The following is a 21,735-nucleotide window of genomic DNA, read 5'->3' as shown; positions in this document are numbered from 1 at the left end:
TTCTGTTTCAATTTTTGTTTTTTAAATACTCCACTGGGAAATTAATTGTATAAAAGTTACCTTTTCAAGAGAATTCTTTGCAGGCTCTGAGTCTATATAAAGCAACAGTTCTCAAACTCTTTCAATCTCAGAACCCCTCATGTTCTTCAAAATTATTGAGAATCCCTTTATGTGAGTTCAATCTAACAATATTTACATATTAGAAATTAAAATTGAGAATAAAAAAATTATCTATTCATTAAAAAATTAATAAACTCATTACGTGTTCACTAAATAACATTTTTATTCGTGAAAATCCAAAGCATATAACAATTGGTGAGCAGATTGACATTGTTTTACATTTTTGCAAATCTCTTTAATGTCTGACAATAGAACATAGATTCTCATATCTACTTTGGATTCAATCTGTGATATGTTGCTTTGGTTAAAATATATGAAGGAAATCTGGCCTTATACAGATGCATAGTTGAAAAGGGAGGGATATTTTAATAACCTTTTCATATAATTGTAGATATTCTTCTTTAATACACTTCCCAATGTCAACAATAACAGTGTCATAGGGGTTAGTTAGATGTCAATAAACTCATCATGCTCTATTACATTAAAATCCATTGGTTTATTTTGCATTTTAAATGTATCTTTTACCCGTGCATGATTTATAGCATCATGCTTTCAGAAAATTTCGGTTCACTAAGTCATGCAAATCTTCCATATGTTGACAACATTTCATTATAAAAATCAATACAGCACATTCATTAATATCACCGCTGATGTCATAGTACAAGTCTTTAAGTCTTAGGATGCTGTTAGGCTCACAGTGGTGAATACAAGTTTTTCAAAATTTTAATTTTTGCTTGAAAGTTCAAATTTGTCATTGTCAACAAATACTGCCAGGTGTCTTTCTTAAAGCAACAGGCTAACTTCATCATTTTTGAGAAAATGGCTGCCAAATAACCAAGTCTGTGTGGCAGTGAAGAATACATAATTGCCAGGACAGTTTGTGCTGTTGCTTTGATGTGCTAAGGTAAGGGCAGATTTATCTGGCCTTGTTTTTTGACTTTCAGTGCATTTGTCAACAGAGTGGGAAAAACAAATAATGTCTTGGTTAATATTTTTACGAAAATAGTTTTGACCTCATGTCCCCGCCTCCCCAAAGGCTCTTAGAAATCTCCAGAAGTTCTGCTATAGAGTGAATAAACATGGCCATTACTGGAGACCAGATTGAAGTCCCCCGCCCTTGATGGTCTTATATCAGTCTTGTTTCTAGACACATGTTGCTTACTTTTTGTCTATAACAGACAGTAGTTCAAGGCAGAAGCATAAGGATCATGGCCATTGAAATACAACATGTTTTAAAGACCATAGAAATGATAATATCTGGTCACATTTGCCTCAAGATGTTTGCTCTTTAACAAACCACAAAACCAATGGTATAAAGAAGGAAATATCATTAGTATTATGTCCAATTTTGATTGTCATTTCTTAGGAATAAGAGTTTTCACATTAATAAGGTGGGTAATATGCAACATTTCAGCCTGGCATTTCCTTCTTTTTATTTTGTTCTTTAGAAGTAAAACATAACATATTTTTAAAATAGGTTATATGTTTTTTGCCATGTATTCTTTCCTAATACTAGGTACTGAAAGGATTTTGTTTTATTTTTCTTGTTGCTTTTTTTTTTTTTTTTTTGGTGAGGAAGATCAGCCCTGAGCTAACATCCAATGCCAATCCTCCTCTTTTTGCTGAGGAAGATTGGCCCTGGGCTAACATCCGTGCCCATATTCCTCTACTTTATATGGGACGCCGCCACAGCATGGCTTGACAAGCGGTGCGTCGGTGCGAGCCCGGGTTCTGAACCTGCGAACCCTGGGCCGCCGAAGCAGAGCACGCACTTAACCACTAAACCACTGGGCCGGCCCCTTGTTTGTTCTATTTTTGATGCCATAACACAAAGTGAAGTTTTTATCCCGGTAATATATATTTGATCCTGATACAAATCATGATATGCCTTTTTTCTTTTTTTTTGTGAGGAAGGTCAGCCCCGAGCTAACATCCATGCCAATCCGCCTCTTTTTGCTGAGGAAGACCGGCCCTGAGCTAACATCTGTTGCCAATCCTCCTCCTTTTTTTTTTCTTTTTGAATTTATATCTTGGCAGATGGATTTTCTTTATGTAATGATTTTAAAGATAATTAATGAGCATATATTACTTGTTAGATAAAATATGTTGCTTTATACACGTATATTTTAATTCTCTTTTAATGTGAAATAAAGTATTTTTTGAAAAAAGCACATTTTCATAGTCAGTTAAAATGATAAGTATCCTAAGGGCGTTTCAGAAATTATATATTACAATAAAAGAGGCTGTCAAATTCATAAAAGCTATCAGTGCTACACTATGCTGTGTTGCCATCTCAGAAACCAACCATGCATTGGCAGCACCTAGGGCGTCCTTGCGTAGTAAGCAGTATGATCTATATTCTCTCTACATAAGAAAGTGGAAGGCAAGGGAAATCCTAGCCCTTCGGATATTCAGAAGGAATACAATGGGTACCCCTCACTTCACATGCATGTGGTCCTGTTTCTCCTCTATACAAGGGGTCCTGTAATTCTCTAGGTCCATCCTTGGATCATAAACTCTATCCATCACGTGGCCACCTCGCTTTTCTCTGGGTTTTAGGTCTTCACCTGAATTCCAATATTCCCAAGAAGAATTAGCAATTACTCTAGCATCAATAGTTTTACTTCATAGACCCTTCAGATAATGTTAGGACCTCGGTCCATGACTATAGGCACTGGAAGTCATTCAAAGCTACACAAGTCTCAGCTGCCTCCTGAAAGGAAAGCTCCATAGAAAGCTGGAGAGAGAGAAAATTTACTCCTAGGGTAGAGGTTTGCATCTTGCTGATTTTCTTTCTCCATGGCCACAAAATGATCATAGCAACGATCCGATTTGTTTTATCTTTCGCATCGTAGTGTCAATGCCTTCACCTATGAGCTGCTCATTGGTCTATTAAAATATTTGATATTAAAAAAAAAAGTGGCACCAAAATTGCAAAAGAAACTGCCACATAAACATTGATGAATATCTAATTAACAGTACAAAGTGTGACGTTAGGTCAACTTAATTCATTGTGAAATTTAGTATTAAAACAATTCCATTACATTTGAAAACAATTTCTAGATTAGATTGGCTAATCCTGTAAGAATTCCTGAGTGTGCATGATTGCTGTCTAGAAATCATAGCCAATTGTGAATTAATTAGGTTATTCACAGTTCAATAATGTCAAAGCAAAATTATAAAAATTTATTTAAATTATATACAGGAAAAATGACATTTAATGTGGGGCACGAGGGCACCTTATATGTTTGCTATGATGTGTGATGTAAACTTTAAAACAAAATTTTTGGAATTCATGAAGGTTTTAACATAGTCCTGGCAAAATGGCTCCTTATTTCCCAGGCACTGGTTTATCTCAAATAGCACCATATGTGTTATTTCAAAAAAATGCCTCCTTTGTAAATGCAAGTAGGGTTTGCAATAAGCATACTTTGGTGTATTAACTAAAAGGCCTCTCTGTGACTTCCATGTAGCCCTGAGTCATTGATTAGAAACTTTCTGCAGCGTGATTGAGTTGGGAAAATCTTATGTCTCTACTAGTACAGAAAAATATTGTGTATTAAAAAACAACCCAAGATGGAGAAAAAATGTCTCCCCAGAATTTGACTGATTTCATTTCTTTGATGCTAGATGAAAGTGTTTTTCTTGGTGAAAATGCACTAATCTCTTATTGCTGTGTAGATACAGAGGTTGAGAAGTCATTTGTCTTTGCTTTCTGAAAGGAAAGAGAACTCCAGTACCTAAAATAATAGCAGTGGACACCTTGGAGATTGTCCTGTAATAATTCTAAGGGACATAGTCCTAAAGAGAAATCCAACTCCCCTAAAGGCAATATGAGAAATGATTGAGAAATGACTATCTTAAAAACAAAAAATAATGAAAGATTGTATCCAATAAGAATAAAAAGAAAGAGCTAACTATTAAGTAACAAAGTCCAGTGGGTACTTAAGAACTTTAAGATGATGCTGAATTTCTACCCCAGAAACATGGCATGATAATATCTGGATGATGGTTTATTTCAAGGAGTTAAAATTTCCTTCTCTTCCTCCCTTCCTTCCTTCCTTCCTTCCTTCCTTCCTCCCTCCCTCCCTCCCTCCCTCCCTTCTTTTCTTTCCTCCCTCCTTCTCTTCCTCTCTCCCTACCTCCCTTCTTTCCTTCCTTCCTTCATTTCCTTCCTTTTCCTTTCTTCCTTTCCTTTCCTTTCTTTCCCTCTTTCCTTCCCTCGTTCCTTCTTTCCTTCCTTCCTTCCCTCCTTCCTCCTTCTTTCTGTTCTTCTATTCTTCGTTTTCCTCTCTGTCTCTCTCTTTCTTGTTCTCTTTACACTTGATCTTCACTTAAATTGCACAAGCAACATTAACTTTTACTTCTAGGATGGTTATTGATAGAGTTTACAAAGGAAGTTTATGAGTTGTTCCTTGAGTATAGGAAGAACAGGTGTCTTCTAGTTCATAATTAATCTCAATGGAATGAGATTTTGGGGAGGAGGAAAGCTCTCTTAGATCTCTTTTGAGGCATATGTCCATTGTTTTTGATCCCCAAAAGCCTTGGAAACTTTTATATTAGCAAAATTCTGGATGAGAACTTATTTTTAGTGCCGTGGCCCATAAGCCTCACTATTATAAGGCTCAAAGCAGAGTTTATTTCCAAAGGTGAGTTGGATAATTTAACTCTGATGTCACAGCCCTAGAGAATCTCTAAGATTGGTTATAATCAGGATCTGTTCTAGGATTTTCAAGCCTTCAAACAATTCTTTTGGCCAGAGAAACCTTGGTAGATCCAATGTCATGAGGATTTGTTTCACCAATCTGGTTCCACAAACACCATGATAGATTCCAAATTCATTTAAGTTAAGGATCACATGAAACTGAAGAAGAGCCAAAATGAGTACAATAAAGATAAACAAAAACCTCACAATTTAAAAAATGCCCCTACGACATAACACCATTAAGCAGCAATGTTATGGAGTTTGTGTGTGTATGTACACACATAAATATGTGTATGTTTTTATCTGCCTGTGAGTAAATGTGTACGTAATGAATTTATGGTAATAATCTCAGCCTGTGGCTGCAGGTGAAGTCATAACCCGTATGAGCCATATTTGGATTGGACAGTTGACCCCTGGGTGACCTGACCTTGGATCTAGCCCACAGGGTGGTTGGCTAGTAAACTGCCATGCATAACGGGTGGTTAGTGCTTTATATTGCAGTGCCTAAAGGGGCTTGATGAACTGAGGTATGATCTGGACTGCTGTCCAATGGGGTAAAGCAAGGCCTTTCCAGGGCATGATGAAATTTGGAGTTTGCTTGGATTTTGGTAAGGCTCAGTCTGTGCATTAGAGATATCAGCATCTGTGTTTGAAAGAAGCTGATTAAGTCAGAATCTGACTGGAAGCCTAGCAGGGGAAGTTAATCCATAGGTACATTGGGTGATATAAAAAGCATTTGGTTATGTCACTCAACAGATAATCTCTTCAACATGATCTTGAAAAGAACCTTAGAGTAAAGAAATATTATTTGCCATCCTTTCCTAGGAAAAATATTGAATTTTCTCACTCCGTGTGACTAAATGTGCTACCACAGTAAAGAGGTATATGGAAACATTAGCTTATTATGAAAACATGTCAACTAGGATTCTGATAGATGCTTTACCTGTTATTTTATATAATAAAAGATGATTCCCTAGGGTACTCAAGAATTTATGCCTCCTGGGAAATGAAGTTAATGTGTAAGTTGCAGTGATAGTTTATCTATGTCATTGTGTAATATATTTGAATACCTTTCAAGAGCGGGTGGGTAGATACTAGAATCAGCTGCACAAAACTTAGAGAGAGTTTTCAAACCCCAGAACCTCCTCTGAAATGGACCCTAGAAGGTCATGTACCCTTGAATGGGGGTCACTGCCTTAGTAAGTAAGGGAGCCGGGCCTTGAACTCAGGCCTTAAAGCATATTCTAGGTTACCTTCAGTGCCTCTGTCTGATTTTAGAAGTTGCATTGACCTTTTCCAGGTTAACTTGAGTGTCTTCAGTGAAAGAAAAATACATATTAATTGAACACTTATTATGTGGTCCCCACCGTCATAAATGCTCAAAGCCACAGCAAGCAGTGCAAACTCTATATAAGAAGTAAGGCTGTTCAGAAGAGAGAATCAGGATGCTTGACAACAGAAATACACGGTGAACCAGGTCTTAGAAAATGGGCAAGATTTGGTTTGATGAAAGCCCACACATGGGGACACCTTGATGTGAAGGAGGATCAAATGTGGAGACTGAGAGGGGACACCGAGTTGTACAGTTTTGGGGAGCAGGGAGCAGTGGAAATGGAGTGCATCTAATCAGGTGGGGCCCGATCACAGGGGACCTTTGAAAATTAGTGAAGTGAGTTTAAAGTTTTTATCATATGAAATGTAGAATAATTGGAAATTTTTGGACAAGTTAGGTGGCCTAAAAACAATCTAGGAAGCTCAGTCTGGAATCGTGTCCAAGTTAGTTTTGAGCAGAGAGATTATGGGGACTAGGAAGGTGGTTTCTGACATATATATATGATAAATATATTAATATATTCTGATAAATAAATAAATATCCCAAATTGTTGAAGACCAAAATTATGATAGCATCAGTGAATTGAGATAAATACAGAAGCCATTGCAAAGTAAAAAGAAAATTTCCCACAAGACTAACTTTATATAAAGAGGAAAAGAAAACTCTGAGCTTAGAAAGTACAAGATTTGGACCCTAATCCTCTAAGAAAATGGAGGTGATATTCCTGCTAAATAGGAAAATCAGAAGGGGCCTCCAAGATATTGAGAAAAAGCTATAACCTGGTTTTCATCATGAGGCAACGAGATGGCCTAGTGTCCAGAAGGCGGTGGGGCTAAAATCAAACAAGAGCATGAGGAAAGGGCAGAGCTTTAGGAACCTCCATGTAAGCCAAGAGGGAAAAGATTGTCTAAGAAGCCACGAGAGTGCAGATGTTCTGAGGGAGAAAGTGCAGAAGGAAAAGGCAAAACAAGAGACCAAGAGAAAAGTGAAAAGAACAGAGGGAGAAGAGAGGTGGAGCCACGAGTGTCGTAGATGGAAGAGGGGAAGACATTTTCTGGAAGGAGAATAACTTATTTTCATTAAATGTAGAAGATAAGAATTGAGGTAAGGGTCACCACACGTGTGTGTGCAAGTTCCTGTGTGTACTTGTGCGTGTGTGCGTGTGTATGTAGGGGAGGTGAGCAGCAGCATTTTTAAAAGCACTTGGTATACGCCAGGGTTTTCTCACAACTTTACGTGCAACTTTGATCTGTCTTTGATCCGCCATTAGCCCATCTCTTCCCCACTATCCTGGATACGAGGACATTTCATTTATTGCTATTTCCCTATAATATATAGCCAATAAAGTGAATGAAAAGATTATCTTCTGAAACAGTTTGACTTTCCGGTAGGTTGGAAAATAAATCTACGCGTCCAGCATCCTCCCCACGTTAGCTTTTGCACCCACTCAGCCCTGTTGGCAGGTGTTAATTACAGCAGCTTCTCTAGGGCCCAGCCTTCACTGGCTCCCCTGAACATGGGGGACACTCTTGATAAATGACACCATGGCACCCTGCACTTCTCCTTTCTAATGCATTTCCCAATTTTCAGCAAATGATTTTAGGTTTAATGTCTTGTCTCCCCTGAGAAAACATAAACTCATTAAAATATGGATAACTGGTGTCTTCCTTACCCTCACTTAGCATCTAGTGCAGTGTTTTCTGTGTATGAGGTCCTTGATAAATGTTTGTTGAAGGAACAAAGAATAAACGAGCTCTCTAAGTTTTACTGTCCACAAAGTAGATATCAATGTCCTTCCAAAGCCTGTTGGTTCCCCCAATATGTGTTCTTCTACCACCAATAATGCCACCGAGAGGCTCATCACAATTGCATTTTCATAATCAAATGCATAATTTGTTGTTTAATATCCATGTTTCTGGATAGACTGTGAGCTCCCTTCAGGCAAGAATGGGATTTTGGTCCCCACTCTCTGTCCAGTCCCTGGCACATAGTAGGTATAAAATAAATAGTTACTGAATGTCAAGTAAAAGATTGGGTTTATTTTATTTGAAAAGATATAAAACGTAAAGAATTAAAAAAAAATTCCTAAGATCATACAGGTAGTGGAGTCAGATTCAAAATCATCTGTAAGTCCAAAGCATGTTTATTGTCATTTATTTTTTTTTTCGAATGACACCAGAAGCTCAGAGAAAAGACTATTTTATTTGCTGAGAAAGAGGCAATTAGTGCCCTTGAAGATAATACTTTTAATATGGAAGTGAGGCATTGTTTAACGGGTGGAATCAGGGGTGGGAGAGGAAAGATTGTGTGTAAGGATCTGAGTGTTAATGGGCATGAGTGTGTCTTATTCTGTGTGTCTGTGTCTGGTGTCTGTGAGGGATGGGGGAGGAATGACTGGAAGGCAGTTTGTAGAGGCTGAAGTTGGCAGTGAAAAGTTCATGTGATGCAGATGTAGCAAAGCTTTTCTCTGCAAGCAATTCATACAGAAATGGCATAAAGAAAGGGGTCCACCGAGCGTGTGCAGCACATTTTCTTTTCTTGCAACAGAACTGGGCACATACTGGCTCCCTGGCATCAGTGTGTCACTCTCAGTTACTTAGTGATGTAATATCGTTTGATGCTAGTTGTTCAATGAGTTTAGTTTTTAAGTCAAATTTATAAAGAAAGGCTTTTTGAAAAGCACTTGTTCATTTGCAATGCAAATATTAACGTTGCTGAGCCTCAGGTCTCTAATTTGTAAATTGGGAGCATTTATCGCTAACACTGTAACTCTAAAGAGTATCTTTAGGATTAGAGATAATTTAAGCATAGCCCAAACATAAGCTGGAATACACCAGGCACTCAAAAACTAACAGCCAATATAAAAATTTGCAATAAAAGCACAGATGTCAATTTTTTCTTTTTATGACTTCTTTTCCTCTCCTTTATCAAATATCTTCAAATATACCTAAAAATCAACATCTTCTGTATACCATAAATTCTATGCTTCTTGGATGAAGGGAACTCTTTGCATCCCCAAATTCTAACCTCTGAAGTATCTTGTCAATGGCCTAGATAGCCCATTTTGGGCTCCTTAATAGAGGAAAAGTTAGGGGAATGCTTTTTAATTTTGAAAAATAATATTACTATGAAAGATTGCAAAAGTCTTAGGAAATGGTTATAAAATTTAAAGCCAATGGAGATAAATTAGGGAAATGTTACATTGAAAACATAATGAAAATAGTTAGCATAAGCACAATGATATAGATTTCAAAATTAGAAAGAAAGAAGGGGGGGGAGGAAGGGAGGGAGGAAAAAAATTGGAGAGGATGGAAAAGACATTTTTGGACATAGGATACCTATGGACCAAAGCTGAAAATGAGGCACCAAAGATAATCATGTCACTTGCTTTTTCCCCTAATGAGATGTTGTTGCTCCAATAATCACTCAATCACTCAATCACTCAATAGACACTAACCCTAAATGGGGTAAGATGTGCAAGGGAGCAAGGCTGTCCTTCCATGATTTGTTCTTTATTCCAAGGAGCTGAGCTGCCAATAAAGCTCATTTTAGAGTCAACTGCTATGAAATTGTTTCATCACCTGCCAATTCTTAGCAAACATCAGAAGTTTTCGGTGAGTTAAAAGAGCACGCAGCAAAACAAAAAAGGAGTCTGAAAGCCGTTTCATCACTGCCGACTTTGCTCAGCTAATGCTGTGTGTCTTTCCCCCTTGTTCACAGAACCGAAAGTAAGCTGCAAACTCGGCCGGTCTGCGTCCACATCAGGTGTGCCCCCTCCATCAGTTACTCCTCTCAGGCAAGCCAGTGACCTGCAGCAGAGCCAGGTACCATCATCGTTAGCCAGTCGTGATTGACTGCCTGTGATGCAACATGCCAAACACTTGCCACCTCTGTCTGTCGTGTGTTGCTGTAGACAACTGTCGCGTTGGCTTTTATTTTTCTATGTGTGTATGGGACGGGGGGTGAGCTGTGGCAGTCTGTGTTTTCATCCCAAAAGGAAGTCTTTCTTCCCTGTGATTGGTGAAACTTTCTTTGCTGTTTGTTACCAAATCCTTTTTGTCTCTGATTTCCCATCATTCTGTAATATAAATGTAGTAAACTTGTACCATATGTATTGGCTTAGTGGTTATTTTTTTAAATTCTTTCTCTCCTCCATGTTTTGTGTACTTTTATACTGTCTCTGAAAATTTATCAACATTTGATAAATTTATTTACTTTGTTTTATGTAGATTTCTTTTTAAATGTTTTGTCCACAACACTTGCACAGATGTTGTCAATGAATTTGTACATATCTTTTAGCTCTTATCCTATTATATTGTAATATTTGTGGCAATTTTACTTTTAATTTTATTTAGCTTGGAGCATGATTGTAAGATACTGTGAATATCGATGTCCTTATAAATATTCCTATACTAACTCATTTGGATTGACAATGGCAGCTAGTATTTTTTAGGCCATAAAGACAAATTAACCTACCAGATAATCTAGATATTTACCAAAAACTATAGATTAATAAGGCAATCTTTAAATAAATGACTTTTCTCTCTTATACCAACAATATCAGATATGTTCTCAGTAAGGGAATGTTGAGTGTTCATGCATGGTAAATAAGATCTCTATTATCACTTGGAGAAAAGAGACAAGAAATAAAGGCATAAGCTAAAATATCACTTAATCCTTTACAGTACCGTATGTTGCTCTGATGCTCATTTGGGTACACGGTTGTGTACGGGGAATTTAGTATGGGGAAAAATCACTACACATAAATGTTCCATCTATAACTCACCCATAGCAATTCAACGCATTGGCTTAATTTGTGAAGCTTAATTGTTGTTACTGTTAAGTATTATGGGTGTTAAATAGGATAATGTCATCCTGGAGCGGTTTCTCTCTGCTTCCCAGCTCTCGTCTTTGCATTCATAAAACTCTTCTGAGATAGTAAATTATGAAACTAGCCATGATAGTTTCTCTGTGGGAACTGTCCGTTACTGATTAGCAAATTATGTATTCATCAGCTATTTAAAATGTCAAGCTATTTTAAAAACATAACTAAGCAGAGTAATTGCATTTCTTCTAATGGGAGACATGGTGCTTTTTAGCATTTTGGTCTGGCTTAAATACGCACAGGATTTGATTTATGAATATGTGAAATATCTACAAACAAGAGATGAGAGGCGTCTCTCAAGGGCATCTCAAGTGTCATTTAGAATTTCTTGTGTCTTAATTTAAAATGTTAAATGCCTTCATAACTAAGTGCATCCAGCCCAGACACTTTTTGGGTATAAAAGAAGTAGAAACAATAAGACAATGAATTAATAAATAAATAACACAATTAACCTCACTAAGATAAACAGCCATCTTAGTTGATGAAAGCTATTCCAAAAATATTACACTTACCAGTTTTTAAAGTTTAAAAAATTTAGATACAGAAAGGAGAGAACTTGAGCCAGCCAGCAGAGGATTGCATTAATACGATCAATTTTCCAAGTCCATGTACCTTGCTGTTTCCTTATCCTCAGTGTCACAGAGAGGTTTTGTGTTCTTTGGTTTTTTTTTGCTTTTTTCCTAATTATCTTTATAGTTAGTTCATCCTAAGCCCTTCAACTCTCAGTGAAAGCAGGTTCCTGGAGTAAACTTGCAGAACAGAAACAAAATACAATCCTTGTGCCTTTGCATTATCAACTCATCACTCACCTGATGGGATGTTCTTTATTCTTCAAAACACAGCAACATAAAAAACTCCTCACGTTACTTATATACTCTTAGTTTCCTCTCCAACCAGCAGAAATTCTAGCACACAGCCATATTGTAGATGGGCTGTCAGGGCTGTGAGTTAGAAGACTGGCCTCTGAGCTTCTCATCTGTGGCTTGTGATTCGATGTAATATCCATCTATTCCTAGATCTTGAGGCTAAAGGGATAAACATGGCTCAGAAGAACCTTGCTGTGCATTCCTATGACTTAGCCTTGAACCAAAGTCAATGGGCACTGGTTGAATATCCTCTTCTCACCTAATTCCTAAGCTCTTGACTGAGATGTCTTTAAGTTACGGTCAGGATGACACTGCCCTTTGCTCAGTAACCCAAGGCAATGGCGAAAGACATTGAAACCTGTTGACTGTAAGAGTGAATACTCATACGCCAACTGGGATATGGAACACCAAGCATTATCAAACAGTCACCCTGGTCACTTTTTAAGCAGTGTTTCCAACACCAGGATTCCCAGTAGTTATTAAAACTCAGAATGCTTAATTGGAGATGAATAGACTTCTTACTGGGAAATCATTGGAAAACCATGCAATCTGTTTAAAACGAAAGCAATCGTTAAGCCCTAAAATCATCCCAATGGTGCTTATCTACTGAGGAATCTGGCTTTAGGAAGGCTGTGCCATTTCAGCCCCATCATGGGACATTACTGCTCTTAGAGAAGGAACTGTGTTGTCTTTCAGATTGGTTGTTCATATCTTATCACTTTTCAGTTCCCTTGGCCCTAGTCTTTCTCTTAACACTTCATGTCATGGTTGGAACTTTCTAAGAAGTGGTGGAGGAAGAGTAGATGGAAGTGCCTTGACATTGCTCCAGCAGAGATGCACAGAGATGGCCAAAAGTGACTGACTGTCACCCCCAGGAGCCTAGGCTAATGACTGACCACCTGCAGAGAATCTAGAGACAATAGCTACTGACTGACCCACAGTGGAGCCTACGGCCCATAGTGACTGCTCACCCTATGCGTTTGTATATGAACCAAGGTGAAGGTAATGTTTGCTTGGCTTTGTAAAATATGTTTTGGCTTTGGGGAACTATCGCAGACACAGGATTTGTAGAAATCTATAATCTCATCTGAGGGGAACTTCAAAATATGTAAGAGAAAAGGGGAGCTCAGGAAAGAAGTGCAAGTTCTAAAGCATTTAGAGTTTTCTTCACAAGGCATAATACTCTCTGAAACTCGGAGTGACGAAAAATAGATTTTTATTTCTTATTTATTTATTTATTTATTTATTTATTTTTTGTGAGGACGATCAGCCCTGAGCTAACATCCATGCTAATCCTCCTCTTTTTGCTGAAGAAGACCGGCTCTGAGCTAACATCTATTGCTAATCCTCCTCCTTTTTTTTTTCCCCCAAAGCCCCAGTAGATAGTTGTATGTCATAGTTGCGCATCCTTCTAGTTGCTGTATGTGGGACGCGGCCTCAGCATGGCTGGAGAAGCGGTGCATCGGTGCGCGCCGGGGATCCGAACTCGGGCTGCCAGTAGCGGAGCACGCGCTCTTAACCGCTAAGCCACGGGGCCGGCCCGATTTTTTCTTTCTTAATTCACTCCTGAATAAATAGAGCAGACATGGGGCAATCAGGGAAAGTGACATTTCCTTGGAGTTTTTTTGTGATGCAGCCACATAATTTGGCGTTTGTCATAATGCAAATCTTTGGAAATTAGAATGAATTTCTGTGCCTGCAATGAGAAAGCTATTTTGTTTTCTTAGTTATGAACGTGAAACTGAACAGAAGTCATGTTTTGAACTTGGAGCACATGTCACTGTCTCTTTTTTTTCTTCTGTGGTAAAGTAGAAAGCCATGTGCTCAGAAGCAAGAGATGTGAGTGCTTTGATAGACAGCAGATGATGTTCCTGTGATTCCTCCATCTCTGGCTGGCAACAGGCCTACCTCTTCAGTGACCCCCATTCCCTTGGAGATGGAGCCATATCTAGCTCTATCTATCACCTTGCTGTAGCAGGTGATGGAATAGCAACTAATCCACACGGCTATGGGAAAGCCATGCTTTCCTTCAAGGATGGCGCAGCTAGGGTGTGCCTCTAAACAGAACTGCCAGCTCTCCTTGGAAAAATATTCCCAAGAAATGTATGCATTCGTTTTTCTGGGAAGGAAAGAGATGAGAGCCACACCCTCCACTATACACACACACTCGCACTTACACTCTCACAATACACTTATGCACACTGATACACGCACACTCTCACATACGCATACACAGATGTACCTGCTCACAATCATACTCACACACGATCACTCACTAGCCAACACCCACGCTTCACATTTTTTAAATAACAGACCCCCACGTCAAATCCAGGAATCACAGAGATAACAGTAATCTAAGTGTTGATCTGAAACCTCGCCTTCTCCCTGAGGCTTGTTTATTGTTCTAAATTGGATTATCTTTGATGTGGGGGAAGGGGTAGAAAAAGGCCACCTGTAATTTCCATGCATTTTCCACCCAAAATTTCCATACATTTTGAAGTCCGACAGACGCAAATCTCTTTAGGAATCTAAAAGTCGCCTCCAAAGCCATTATCTCCTGTGCCGTGGGCCCTATGTTCCAGAACTGCCTCCTCACCAACCAGGACAGACCTCGCCTAGGCTGTTCCTTTCTGTGTACTTAAAGCTGTTATTCACGCAAACGAGCCAGTTCCTTGCAACTTGCCCCTTCAGGGTTGTTTCTCAAACGTTTATTTCTTTTGATGGCAGCTCTCTGGACTCTCTCCAAGCTCCTAGCATCCCCCTTCAGCTTGGCCAACCTGCTGTGGCATAATGAGAGCCTGCCCGGGCTGCCTGCAGAGCAGAGTGCATTCTCTCTTCCCCTGGGCTCCACAGCTATGCCTGCAGCCCAACATCTGGCCAGCCTTCCTAGATAATGAAAAAACGTGTTAGGGTGTCCATAGCTTGATGTGTGTCCACAGTGTGCTTCTGGACATGCCTGGATGTCAAAATTGTTTTCTAGGTATGTTAAAAAAAAAGGGAAGATAAATCATCCAAAGATAGGGATTAGGGATCAGTACATATAAAAGACTAAGACTTAGGACTTAGGTGGGTTCCGTGACAAGGGCTGTGCCCACCTCCAGTGCCCCACAACGTGTGACATTCAGTGAGCTTTTACTGACTTACCAAATATCTCTCTCGATAAATGTCTCTCTGTATATATTCTTGAAAAGATGTTTTTCTCACACAATCAATTTGTCCCTTTCCTTAGTCCTTAACCTCCAGAGCAGTGGGGTGTTTTGATTTGTCCCACAGCCTCAGTCACGCTTTGCCTTAAAACTTTGAGAAGGCCACTGCTCTTTCTCAGGGTCTGTGTGAGTCCTGGGCTTTCATTTAACTTTCCAGATAGTCAGGACGTTTGCACATAAAACTTGTAGAAGCCTGGAGAGCATGAGGAAGGCTAAAGACAAAGGGAGACCACTATATTCACGTAAATACTCAAACAAGGACGTTGAAAGGAATTTTAATTTCATCCACTCAGTGCCCGCCCACATCTCTGAATAATGTAACCTTAAAGGGTATCTCCTCATTTAATTTCACCTTCAATGTACAGCATCAAGTAGAAGAACAAAAACAAATCCTAAGAATAGAGAAGCTTCAAGAGTATTTTCTGTTTAGAATTCCTGTGCTGCCATTAGCATGGATATGGCTTCCTTGGTCAAGACTGTATATGCTTTATTCCAGGGCTGTGTCTTGTAGACCTACAACGTGTGTATCACAAGGTTTCATCTGATCAGTTGTATATACTGCTTTCCATCTAGAAGTTAAGGTTTTGTGGTAGATGGGAGAAAACCGTGTTGGGAAGAGAAGGAACAGAATATGTGGCTAGGGAGCATGTGCCCCAACTTGACATGATAAAGGGACCTCTTTTCTAACATCCCTTTGCTCAAGTGTTGAGCAAACATTTTTTTTTTTTTTGAGATACTCCAGTTCCTCCTATCAGATCTGAGGGAATGTTCTACATCACATTTGTACCTTTACACAGCTGATATGATTCTATGCTCAGGATACATCATATGATGGAAATTGAAGAAAAGCAGAAACAGAACATACAGCAAAGCAGCAAGAGCTGAACTCACTTCATTAACACATAGCTTCCCACCACCACAGAGCCCCCTTCACGCTATGCAATAGATTTTTTTTTCTTTCCGAGGAAGATTCGCTCTGAGCTAACATCTATTGCCAATCTTCCTTTTTTTCTTTTTGCTTGAGGAAGATTAGCCTTGAGCTAACATCTGTGCCAGTCTTCCTCTATTTTGTATGTGGGTCACTCGACTTGATGAGTGGTGTAGGTCCGTGCCGGGGATCTGAACCCACGAACCCGGGACGCTAAAGTGGAGTGCATGGAACTTTAACAACTTGGCCACAGGGCCAGCCCCTGCAATAGATTTTTAAATGTCTCCTATTGTTTGCTTCATTTGTTTGTGTACAAGTTGACCTGACGTGTATTTCCAAATGTGTGAAAGCCCAATAGAAGGACTTGGAAAAGCCCACTAAGTTGACAATGCAATGTCACCATCACACTGGAGAAGGGTTTATCTGTACTAACTTCACATTGTAAAAGTATTATGTTAACAAAGACTATGTTACAAAAAATTAAAGGTATTTGTTGTAATAATGATATTTACCAAAGAGATTGGCTCTAGCCCTGTGAAATATGGAATAAATTCATGTTACAAGTAGGAATGTCAGTGGTTATATTGATTTATTGCCGTGTGTTATGGCACAGGTGCATTAAAATAATGCAAGTGCCAAACAAAACAAAACAAAAAAAGCATTATCTTATGTGTGTTCTCTGCAGTCCTGTCCTATTGGTTTATAAAAATGTTAGGCTTCAGTACTTTGTGGGATTCTTTATAATTAGTGTCATATTTTAGGAAGAAACAAGATTTCGTTGTTACCTTTAAATAGCAGTCAAATCCAGTAATATGTGTAATGAAATTTTGGCATTATTTGATTTCCACTTCCATACAAAGAATTCGGATGGCAGGAACTCAGATTACTTTTTATAACTACAGTATTGGCTGAGAAATTTTGACATAGTATTTAAGGCATCGTGTGCTTATTAACTTTTGTATATTTCAAGTGATAGACTATTTGGGGTCACGTTTTAAAGGCCAGTAGTCTCATGACCAGTCTCTCAATAACTCTGATATTGAGTAGAATGAAACTAAACAAACCATCCCTTTGCCCTCATTCCAATCCTCCCACCCAATAGTTTTGCCATTTATTCCTTCGGAGTAGGAGGCAGAGTGTAAGAAACAAGAGGATGTTCTCTAAGAAGTCTCGAAGCAATTGACAAATAGGGGTGGGGATGGGGCAAATGAACTCTGAGTGTGTCCGCCATCAGACTCTGTCCTCATCCCCAAAACCTGCGTGTGTTCCCCTCCTCAGCATCAGAGTTGCTAACTTAACCCACAGGGCTACAGGTAAAAGTGTGAAGTAGCTTCAGTATACATCCCAGCATCCTGTAACTCATGGAAGGGATAAAAGGTTCTTTAGGGTTCTTAGATGAAGTTTGCATGATGAAAACCAAGTGCCATTTATTGTTGTCTCTGATGTGCTTACTGTGTGCCCGGATGGTGCTGAGAGCTTCCCTCACATCGTGGTAGGTGTGCTCTCTATAGTCCCACCTGTGGGTACTGTTATTATCCCACATTACAACTCAGGATACTGAAGTGAGGTTGCATATGTTGTCCAAGTCTTGTACCTATTAAATGTCAGAGTCTATGATCTTAACTGCTCAGAAACTTGAGAGTTGGAGGAAGTAAGACTTCTTTTAGAATCTTGACTCCACCGGTTAGTAGGTGTGTGACCCTGAGTACATTGCTCAGCTGGGCAGAGTCTTTTTTCTTATCTGTAAAACACCTTATAGTGTTTCGTTCTTCCAAAAATTCAACTTTCCTGCTTGTTGGAAAATCCTAAGAAGGAGAGTCATTCTACTCAGTGGTATTCCAAAGGGGGTTGGCACAGAGGGAATCGTTCTGTGCACCCCCGTATCACTCACCTTGTATAGAACTGCTAGCCTGTGGTGATAAGAAAAAACAGATTCTTAGTCAGTTTTATTACTGATTTTAAATTCTCTAGACAGTGCATCTCCTATTGCCAGCATCTGAGACAGATTGGTTTCTCCCACCCTCTCCTTGGTACACCTGATATGATTATCTTCATTATTCCTTCTCCTCCAAATAGGAAATTAGATACCTAGTCATTTACCATATAAGAAGGCGTGTGTATCGTGCATTTCTTCTTACATGTGAGTCCCACGTATGGCTTGGAATCAAAGTGGGTAGAAATCAACTAAGGGTATCATGTCAGAAATGCCACCTGTTCCCTAATGCTACTTTTCTCTCCTGTTTGAGTTAAAGTATGAAAGACCATAATGAAACTGCTAAGGCTGCGTAGGAAGCTGTTATCTGCTAGGCTCAGGACAAAAGATGCAGAGACACAGGATACTTTGTTGCCAACTCCAGCATTTAATAAAGCTTCCCCAGACCACAGCTTTCTTTTTTTTTTTTTTTTTTTCGGTAATTACCCGTCCACTTTTATTTTATTTTATTTTATTTATTTATTTTTTTTAATTTTTTGTTTATTGCAGTAACATTGGTTTATAACATTGTAAAAATTTCAGGTGTACATCATTGTACTTCTATTTCTGCATAGATTACATCATGTTCACCACCAAAATACTAATTACAACCCATCACCACACACATGTACCGAATTATCCCTTTCACCCTCCTCCCTCCCCCCTTCCCCTCTGCTAACCACCAATCCAATCTCTGTCCCTATGTGTTTGTTTATTGTTGTTGTTATCTACTACTTAATGAAGGAAATCAGACCACAGCTTTCAATGCCTTGCTTTCTCATACGCCCATGTGCTTACCCGCAAGCATGCCCATTATAATACTATATCCCATTATATCGATTTAACTTTTCTATGCCCATCATATCGGTTTAACTTGTTTTTGTTTTTCATTTTTATTTTTCCTTTTAATGAAGAAGGCATTAAGGATAATGCATTATAAATTGTTATGTAAACACGAGGGCTGAATTTCAACGCCATTCAATCTTGCCAAGTGAATGTGTACCAAGTAATGGATATCATTTGGCTCTGCTTAGTATTTCTTAAGCAAAATCTGAGTCAATGGAATATCATTTAAAAAAAAATCTTTTGGACCCTCATTTATTTCTATTCAAATATGAAGAGCAGTGTAGTTTACCAAATTAACAATAATATGAATGTCTCTGGGGAAGTGGAGCTGAAGATTTTAAATCCGTTTACTGTCACATTACCTTATTCCATGTGTTTTCAAGTAGATCTTTAATGTTTCCAATTCCATGTCATTTTTTATTAAAAAATTAGAAAATAGAGACTCTTGGAGGCAGTTGAAAATATTTAGCTGCTAGATTTATTCAAAATGTCAGTATAGTTGAAATTGAAGCTTTGGCTCTAAGTCTAGAGGAAAAATTATGAATTGATAACTGCAGATCTTGTTTGAGTTATACACAGCTATTGAAGGTGCATTTAAATTTTACAGACTGATAACTTCATTTGAGAACTAAATGCCATGGTTGTGTTCTGCTGCCAGTTATGAACATAAGTCCACATCCTGGAAACCTTCCCCCATCATAGGCTGAAAGCATTGAAATGAATGTCAAGCTCTAGACGTGGCTGGCCAACGCATTGCTTGGGGAAAGCAGCATTGCATTAAGTGGACACATTGCGCCACCTAGCGTCTGAGGTACACTTTGCAATCTGCACTTTGGTTTTAAAAATAGTCCAAACAAAACTGGTTAATGACAGAGAAGATACGCTGTTTGGGATAATGAGAACAATGCTTATAGAAACCCAAAACAAACTCTTTTGATGATACTTGTTTTTCATCCTTTTCGTTTCTTTAGTCTTGCTGTTTTAAGTTGTCTAACTTTTAAATATACCTTTCTATCCCAAAAATATACTTTTGGGGGGGAAAATAAATCACGGCCAGTGATCTCTGAGTGTTATGCATTATTTATGAATAGATGCGACTATTTTCATAGGATGTATGACATCTTCTGTGAGTTTTAATTCCCTAAATCCAAGCCCAGCCTCCAGGAAAGGAGATCTTTATACCCATTTTGCAGCCTGAAAAGTAAAGGAGCAGAGAAGGCTTGGCTGAATGAAAGAATTCCCTCTTGATTGCTTTTATTGGCCCTTAGCATGTTTGAAACATATGGCTTAAGATTCTCTCCTGAAAACTCTTCCTAACTAGTGGGTAAATTTACCTCTAACTTAAGTTATCTGGGGATTAGGAGTAAATGCTTACACTGTATTAATATTAGCTCAGAGTTGCACTACTCTTGACTCACAATAATAAAACACCTACACTGGGAAGGCCTTACTCAAGATCTTTAGTTTGAGGACAAACTGAACAAATCTTTGTTCTCTATTCTGTGCTGCAAGTAAACATTATCCTTCAGGTTGAAAGCGCCTCCCCCAAATAAAGCAGATTTCTAAACTAGCTTTTGTTGAGGGCTTCTTGTGTGCTTGGCATAGTGTTCAGAAGGTTATATTATCTAATTTTATTCTCACAGTATACATATGCACTGGGTAGTATTTCCCCCATTTCACTGATGAGAAAACTGAGGCTAGAGAGTTTCTGGTGAAGGTCTTATAGGAGTAAGGGTCTATATGGACATGAGGTGTAAGCCTGGGTGGTTCTATCTGCCAAACTTTTGCTTTATTTTCTACCAGAAATAGCTTCCTCTCTGGATTTGCTCTCTTCCTGAAACTCACCTTCCTTCACTGTCAGTCATCCATTTATTTAATCGGTCTTTGATTTTCCAGGTCTCGCCTTTTAACTTTTCTAGATTAAAAGCTACATAGCAGAAGGTCACATTCACCCAAGACTTCGACTGAGCCACCTAAGAGCAGGCTCTCCAAGGGTGACATGGGGCTGGAAATACAGCTCCTGGAAGGAACCTGAACATCAGCCATTGGTTGTATCATTCTCTTGCGGACCATGGACTAGGGTTGTGAGAAATCAGCCGTACAGATGTATGTGCGTGTGTGTGCGCGTGAGAACATAAGCACTTGAGCACGTCTAACTCTTTCCACATTCTGAGAAGAAAATACACCTCCTCACACACAGGGACATATAAATACCAGCTTCTAGAGAACCGGTGTAGATTTAACCAACAGCACACAAAAGACAAGTAATATATTCACAGAGATGTATCCTGCTCTGGGCTTCCACAGCGATCCTATGAACAGATGCTTTAAAGGGGGGGAATACAAGCATCCTGTCACTTCAAAGCCTTTGTTTCCTCAAGCAAATGCGGCAATAGAGCTAGTTAATCATCCCTGGTTGTCAGCTGTTTTGACAGGGATGGTGTTTGGAATGCTGCCTTTAATGACTTAGCTCCCAGAAAATGAGGGAGTTATTTGAAGGACCAAAAGGTGTCAAGAGTAATCTTATCCAACCCAGTCACCTTTGCACATGAAAGGGCTAGAGGCTTTGCAGGAGAAACCAACAGAGCCAGAGTCACTTATCATTCAGGACACAACCTAGGAAGGAACCCAATCTGTGCTGTCACTTGTCTGATATAAACCTGAATGACGGAACAGGGGACCCCTGGAGAAGTCTTAGAATGGTCGCTTTCCTTGGGCCTCATGGAATTTCCAGGTGTTTTGGTTTCTACATCCATATGAAATGAGATCATGAATATGAAAGCACATCTTAAACTAGAATGTTTAAATGTGAATGCTTATTTTCAGACATTTATTTATTCAACACATGGGCTCTTTCTTTTCTTTTGAGAAACA

At 38.9% G+C, this 21,735-nt stretch overlaps 1 protein-coding gene across 1 annotated transcript in view; it reads left to right on the top strand.

Moving 5' to 3' along the window:
- The window catches only part of NYAP2 (neuronal tyrosine-phosphorylated phosphoinositide-3-kinase adaptor 2), a 245,581-nt gene that overhangs the window by 193,736 nt on the left and 30,110 nt on the right, over positions 1-21,735 (top strand). Inside the window, exon 5 of the mRNA XM_087424529.1 lies at positions 9,879-9,982. Coding sequence (XP_087280655.1) covers positions 9,879-9,982 — 104 coding nt within the window. The remainder of the gene's footprint in view (positions 1-9,878; positions 9,983-21,735) is intronic.

Source organism: Ceratotherium simum, chromosome 37, assembly GCF_057802395.1.
Source record: "Ceratotherium simum simum isolate JZ-2026a chromosome 37, ASM5780239v1, whole genome shotgun sequence".
Lineage (NCBI taxonomy): Eukaryota > Metazoa > Chordata > Mammalia > Perissodactyla > Rhinocerotidae > Ceratotherium > Ceratotherium simum.
This window is presented reverse-complemented; position numbering and strand designations above follow the sequence as displayed.